The sequence below is a fragment of the Lithobates pipiens genome, unplaced genomic scaffold (assembly GCF_037356315.1).
Source record: "Lithobates pipiens isolate NorthernLeopardFrog02 unplaced genomic scaffold, aLitPip1_a1.2 Scaffold_1, whole genome shotgun sequence".
Classification (NCBI taxonomy): domain Eukaryota; kingdom Metazoa; phylum Chordata; class Amphibia; order Anura; family Ranidae; genus Lithobates; species Lithobates pipiens.
In genome coordinates, this window is record NW_027507685.1 from 133,831,607 (window position 1) to 133,838,814 (window position 7,208).

Sequence of the window (7,208 nt, forward strand, 5' to 3'; positions counted from 1 at the left end):
GGATGGAAAGCAGCGCAGCCGTTGGCTCACGCTGCTGTCAATCACATCCACTGACGCGGAGCGCCAGGGGTGGGGCCGTGATACAGCGAGCGGCTATATCACGGGAGCGTGCCCGCAGATGCTTCTCACCATGCGAGGGAGCTTGCATGAATGTGAGAAGCAAGCAGAGACAGCCGCCGAGGGACCCCCAGAAGAGCAGGTTCGGGGCCACTCTGCAAAGCAAGCTGTACAGTGGAGGCAAGTATAACATGTTTGTAAAAAAAATAAAAAAATAAAAACACCTCACTTTACAATCCCTTTAAATTCCAATGATTGCTTACATGCTGCCATCCTAGGTCACTGGGCAACAGTGTGCTAGCAAGCTCGAACACTAGGCAGCAGGGGCCACCTAGGTGGCAGAACTACCCGAATCCTAGCAACCCAGGATGCTTGGCATCAGGAATAGCCTCTGTCCTGACAAACTAGTGCTCTAGGTGGCAGGGGCCCACTTACATTGTAGCAAGTGGTACATTTGCTCTTTATGCTGTAAAGGTTAGCCACTACTACTCTAGGTGTGAATGAGGCCTGAAAGTAAAAAACTCACATTTACACAACCATTCCACATCTGTGCATCTCCAAACTGCACAGTAAAAAAAAAAAAAAAAAAAAAGTTCTGGGGAGATTGTCATGCATAGAGTAGCCTATTCAATTGAACACACCACAACTTCAGCATCATAGCATTAAAATCTCCTTTATCCAAGTGACTATTTACATGTGTACATATGTGCAAGAAAAACATACATAGCAGCTAAAGGACAATTCTGCAGAAAGGGATGTGGAAGGCACGCTTAATAGAACTGATGTGACAATATACAATTTAACCAGTTTATCAGACCAAAAAAAAAAAAAAAAAAAAACCCCACCATCCCAACAGTCATCCTTTACCAGGTTAATTTTGTTGACCAATAGTTTACCTCTAAAATGTTAGCTTCCTGGTTGTTCTACCCACCTAACAAGTTTCAAAATTGAGCTGCCAACCCAAGAACAGGTGTTTAGGTCAGAATTTCCGTGCAAAACCAGAAAGTCCTAAAGTCGGGCACTTCTAGGCTAGTCCCTCAAAGTAATGAAACAAGTATGCCAGCATAACAGGCAGGAGTCTAGCATTTGCAGACTGCAATGGAAACTTCTCAAAAGGGTCGAGCTAAAAAATTAAAACAAGACACTCCCTATACCTCCCTCAGATGGGCCATTTTGCACATTGAGGGACATCATTCTAGTGTTTGCCCAGTTTCCGCCCCCCTTAACACTTCAACTGAAAATGGCCATTTATAGCTACTCCCCCTAAGCCTCAAGCTGGGAATCACGCCTTTGGTATCCAAACTTCAGGAGGTACTTACAATCCTAACCTTGTTGGCACCTGATAGCAAACTGGTTGACATAAGGCATTTTAAAAATCAAAAAACACAAAACACACCAAAATAAAACCCTCCCAGTAAGCCACTTAAAATGCAATATATCAGTTTCTCTTTTGATTACAAAGATCCCGATCTCTCCCTAATTAACGCCTCTAAATTTGAGGAAGGGGAGACATCCACTTTGTAGATCAGAGTTAGACAGTGACAGACATGGGAGTAACAATTAGAGACACTTAAGAGTCTTGCGAAGCATTAAAAAGTGTCTAAAAAGTTAAGTTAAAACAAAAACTATTAAAAAAAAAAAAAAAAAAAAAAAAAAAGTCTTCACAGAACACGATCCTGGTACAAGCAGGGAAGGCCAGCAGTCCCATGTCAAAGTCGTCCTAGACTCAACGTTAGCAGATTTGATTTCCAAGCTGCATTCCATGAGGCACAGGTTGTTGGAACATGTTTTTGTGGTTAAAAGTAGGGTTGTACATTGGTGGTGACCCAGACATATATCCTGGAGATGGCATCTCCTGATGAGAAAAAACTCCAACATGAGGGACGTTGTGTTGGGGGTCATAACCTTCATTACTAGGCTCCTTCATAACCTGACGCTTATCCTTCTGACGGCGATTACAGAACCAGACCCGGACCACCTAGAGAACAGACATTTTAATCAACATACGATGGTAAAGAGACCAGAAAACATGAAGACAATAGTCTGTAGATATAGCCTGTTAAGTAGCACTTGCTTCACTCTCTAAACTAAAACTAGTCCTCTAAACACCATGGAGTCTTCTGAAACCACTAACAACCAGATTTCTATAGGGCTGCAGTCTAAGGGGCAGCACACAGCAACCCACGTGGGATTCTGACTGGCAAATAAAAAAAGTGCCGCCAGCCACACTTGACAAGGGCACCCATCAAGGTCCTAATGATCATTGTTAGAGTCCCAGCAAAGTATGTGCATTTTAGTTGGAGTAGTATACTACTCAAGTACTTCTAGTACACCCATTTCTAGCTCCATACATCTAGCACCCAACTGCTAGCAATGTAGAGGGACATGCTGACCTACTACATTTTCCCAATGCCTCCAGAGTCCACACACACTATGCAAAAAGACAACCAGAACCCTGGCCAATCACCTCATAGCACCTGACGCTGTATCCAGCAACCTGGTTCTCATTTGCATATATGGTGGTGTAGGCACAATCTTGGAGCAAGCAAAATTAGTGCTCACTCTAATTCACCCACAGAAGTTACCTCTGTCAGGGAAACATGAAGGCTGCCACTGCTTTCCTCTTACCAGTTCCTGGACTCCTGTCCAGACAGGATAGATTACATAGCAAGTTAGATAGTACATAACTCAACCTTTTATGTGTACCAAATCAGTGACTAAAGTATTGAAATCAGGACACAACTTCATTTTAATTACCATCTGTGCCTTCCTGTCTAGGCAACAATGACAAACACCTATACACAACCCCCCCCCCCCCCCTTTGGGCCTTGATCCTTTTAATGAATGTTGGACTCCCTCCCAGGTCAGCTATGACCAACAGTTTCTAGGATCAAACACCAGCAAGAGGAGATTTGCAGTTGAATGAATGTTGTCACCAAAAGCACAAGTCCTGTTTTTTGCTAGCACACCTTGCCCTCCTGCTGAGGCTAAACCTTCCATCATATTTTATCCCACTCCATCCCAAGGAAGAAATGTCCACACATTGAGGTTGCTGCACTTTACTGATGGAAGTCAGGAAATGTCATAACTGTCACATTGTAGAGTTCTTGGCAATACATAGTCACATGTGAACGCATATGCAGCACTTTAAGCAGACATCTCCCTCTATCGTCTCCTTCTACCCAAAGAGATTAGTACTCACAGGACTGGGTTCTCTGCACTCACCACCTCCTGTGACCCTCCAGGAGAATGGTCTCAGAGAACACTTGGCCTGGCCCAAAATGCCTCTTGCAACTCACCCTGGCTCCTATGCCCCATCTGCCAATTGCTACTCCCAACCTGGCCTTCTCACCCATGACATCACTGCAGGAGGACTCCTAACTAAAGGGAGTTAGCACCTGATAACTGTCTGCAGTTATAAGAAACTATTCTGACAAGAGCCACCTAGTGGCAGACTAGCCAACTGCACCTGCCTACATAACCCTCACTATAAGTCCTAATGCTACAGGACTGGCTATCCCATTAAGGAAATTATGCTTACATCCTTCTCCATATGCAGGTCCCGGGCAATCTGCTCCATTTCCTGGGGTCCTGGTTTGGGGTTCTTCATAAAATAAAGCTCCAGGTTGTCTTTGGCGATGTTCTCAATGTTTGTCCTTCGTTTCCGCTTCCGGGACTGAGCCAGGGCCTGTTCCCGATTGATCAGCTAAAAACAAAAATATATTCAAGTATTGTTTCAGAGGCACTAGTGAAAGCATACAATGGACTGACAAAATCCAGCCTGCCTGACTATTATGCTATAATTGGGGGGGGGGGGGGGGGTTGTCAACTGCAGAAGTTCACATTTTTGGGGGGGTTGCTAATCCCAAATTCTTTCCATTTAGTTTAAACTTTTGTTAGACCCCCCACCACCCCCTTTAACACCAAGGTGGTACACAGTATGTTTAGGCTTTACTTAGCATAAACTGAGTAGTCCATTTTAATATAAAGGGACCCGTATGAAATACCATTGAAGTTTTTAGACTTAAAAACTGAACTGGACATGCAGCTTGTTAAGTCAGCCAGTTAAACCACTTGCTCTGCCTAGGGATTCAGCAGTGAGCCTCTATAGTTGCTCACTGAAAACCTTCCACGAGCAAATATACCTCAAGCCTGGGTTCACACTGACATGGTGCAGGAATCGCAGCACATTCCTGTTCATATTACATGTGGTGTCTCTTGGGTGTGATTTGAGCCATACAAATCCATGGATCAAATCACACTAAACTTTTGCAGGACCTTTTTTGTCCACAACAGAATCAGCTTGCATGGGTGTTCACACCCATACAAGCCGAATCCGCAAAACGCACTGCATTTGGCAAACAGATTTCGGGGTGTCGTTAATATGCACTCTGCAATTGGTATGCATGAATGGTTTGAAATTTGCAACGTGGTGTGGAATGCACACTGCATCTAGTGTGAAAAAACAAAGCCAAAAGTATAATCTACGGCTGCTCACACCAATTTCTGTAACTTTAGACGTTGTTTCAAGTCCAGCTTACCTCTTGAAGGTTTTCATTGTGTTCCGCCTCTGACAGCCAGCGATGTAGAAGGGGTTTAAGCTGGCACATATTTTTGTAGCTTAGCTGGAGGGACTCAAACCTACAGATTGTGGTTTGGCTAAACATCTTTTCTGGAAAAAAAAAAAATAATTTAAGTCACTACAATTTCTACAAATACTACTCCATTTGCTTGTGTCAAAACTAGAACTACAAGGGCAGATTCAGTTCGTATTTAAGTATTAGAACTTCATTGTAATCTGTGTCCATCTTGGCACATTCCATCCCCAAGACACAACAGGAAGTAAGAAACCACCACAACCCATTTAAGACTTCCTCCATCCCTATTCAAGAGACACTTCCCCTAATAGGCTGCCTAGACAGTACAAAACAGAATGCTCCAACACAGGTGTGCCCAAACTTTTGAAGAGCGAGGGCCACTTAAGCAACCTGCAAGCTATATCACAGGGCTCCGTGGGCCGCTGGTTGGGCACCTCTGCTCGAACACTTAAGGGCCTGACATTTTAGCACCTCCTTTGACATGGTGCGGCATCTGGACATAGGACCAGGATGGAAGCAACATCCACTCTATGGGTGTAAACAGACATCGCTGTCCATTTACATTAGGCTCCTACCCTTCCAACCTGCAAAAAAAATAAAAAATAAAAAAAAAAAAACTGGGAAGGATGCAGTCTTTCCCAGACCTGAAGATAGGTGGCTGTAAACACACAAGTCCAGTGTACAGCCGCCAATCCATAGTGCTGCATGGACCTTCCGATCAGGTCCACCTGTCAGGTTTCTCACGTGGACTCAATCAGGTGGCCTGTGTGAAATGGCCCAGCTACTTTCGTAACTATATTCCATGAGCCACAATATCTAGACTGAGAAACCTACATGTAGCATGTTCACATAGGTTGGGTTGGCTTTATGATGAGACATTTCAGGAGATGCAAAACCTAAGCAGAAAATAAATAAAACACTCCACCCCATATGGGGAGTGGCGGTTGGTTTAGTACTTACCATATAAAACTCCCAAGGCATAGCCAACATCTGCTTGTGTAAACCCCAAAGACACCCGCTTCTGCTTCAGATCCCTAGCAAACTGCTCCATTTCCAGCTCACTGGGCATTTCCTACGAGAGAGAAAGTGATTGTTGAGAACACACACACACACACACACACACACACATTTAGGCTTTTACTGCTGCTCATATCTGGGAGAAACCCCCATCCATTTAAGCCTACAGAGACTAGCAACCAAACAGTACACAAACACATGCTGCAAAGCTATCAATTTGGATTCTAGATATATATTCAAAATGGGGGGGGGGACTCATCTACTAATGTAGATGTCTAACCAGAGAGTGTTGAGTTAGACATTGCCAACCCTGCCTTCTTAAAATGCTAGTTGCCTGGCTGTCTTGTTGAGCCTTTTTCTTCAATACTTGAATTCACAGCCAGGTAACAAGTATGCAGAGAATTCTGCCTTTTCTGATATACGGACGGTCTCAAGACCAAGAGTGCAAAGTACTGAATCTAAAGACAGTATGCTCTTATTGATTTTTGCAGGCACCAAGATACAATTAAGATTAGGAAGACCTTCAAGGCCAACAAAAAATGACAGACTTTAGCAATCTAATTGAGAACAAACAAAAGGCAAGAAGTTGCACACATAGCCACTTACCAGCGTCTCCTCCCCATCTTCGGACAGAATCTCTTCCTGGCCCCCTGGGCTGGCCACAGTCTGGCTGGCAGGGGAGTTGCTCTCTTTGGCCACCTCTTGGGTGGGGGTGCTGCTGCAGCGGCTGCTCTCCAGGTTAGCTGCTGCAGTCTCCGGTGTGTTGGGGCTCTGGTCAGGCGGCAGCATTGGGTACACACTGGAGCCTGGTACACTGGCATTTTTCTGGGTCTGGCTGGATAGACTGGGGCTCCCTGGCCAGAATGCTGGAGTCCATGCATGAGTGTAATACTGAGGAACCGAATGACTCTTCTCCTCTACCGATCCATTAGAATCCTCACTCTCCTCCTTGATCTTCCGTTCCACCACACAGGGGGTCTCCTCTCTTAGCTGATGACCTGGGGGTGCACAAAGATTGAGGTGACCAGGGTGTTCCAGCTGAGGAGCATGGTTCCAAGTCATGACCTGGTGCTCCCCCAAATCCCCATTGTCTGTCCTCACAGCTGGGAAGTAAAAGGCTTGGGAGGGGTGATGGTAGCCCCCAAACCCATCTTGGATGATACCATGGTTCAGGGCAAATGAAGGGTAAGCCTGTTGGCTGTACATGACCTCAAGCTCTGAAAGTTCTCTGGTCTCCAGGTCTACAAGTTAAGTAAAAGGTTCAAGTCCCACTTGAATTGCCTCAATAAAACACCAGAGATGCTAGTTCTTATCCAAAAGCCACCAGTACACCTTCGCACAAAAGGAGCCACTGAACCCTTAGCGATAGCTTCCTCACACACCAACTGCTCTTTTCAGTGTGTCCATGAAGATGGCTCCTCCAACCTGAAAAGCCATTAAATTGGCCTATTTACTCTAGAGGTGGAGATCCCAGCCCCACCCCCCAATCAATGGTTATGTTAATTGATCCTATCATTCATTGGTTCCTCTGCAGCA

At 45.0% G+C, this 7,208-nt stretch overlaps 1 protein-coding gene across 1 annotated transcript; it reads right to left on the minus strand.

Moving 5' to 3' along the window:
* Positions 1-1,732: 1,732 nt before the first annotated feature.
* Positions 1,733-6,878, minus strand: LOC143988393 (POU domain, class 5, transcription factor 1.1-like). Its single transcript, XM_077487930.1, has 5 exons — positions 6,279-6,878; positions 5,616-5,727; positions 4,599-4,729; positions 3,599-3,763; positions 1,733-2,035 (listed from the first exon to the last, which is right to left on the minus strand). Exons 1-5 carry the CDS (start codon positions 6,876-6,878, stop codon positions 1,790-1,792), a joined length of 1,254 nt encoding a protein of 417 aa, XP_077344056.1. The 3' UTR covers positions 1,733-1,789.
* Positions 6,879-7,208: the final 330 nt, after the last annotated feature.

What these genes read in the sequence shown, in the direction of transcription:
- LOC143988393 (XM_077487930.1), bottom strand. Translation starts at nt 6,878, where the DNA reads ATGTACAGCCAACAGGCTTACCCTTCATTTGCCCTGAACCATGGTATC. An exon ending in AAGATGGGGAGGAGACGCTG is followed by an intron (nt 5,728 to 6,278) that starts GTAAGTGGCTAT and finishes TCTCTCTCGTAG; the next exon opens with GAAATGCCCAGTGAGCTGGA. An exon ending in ACAATGAAAACCTTCAAGAG is followed by an intron (nt 3,764 to 4,598) that starts GTAAGCTGGACT and finishes TTTTGTTTTTAG; the next exon opens with CTGATCAATCGGGAACAGGC.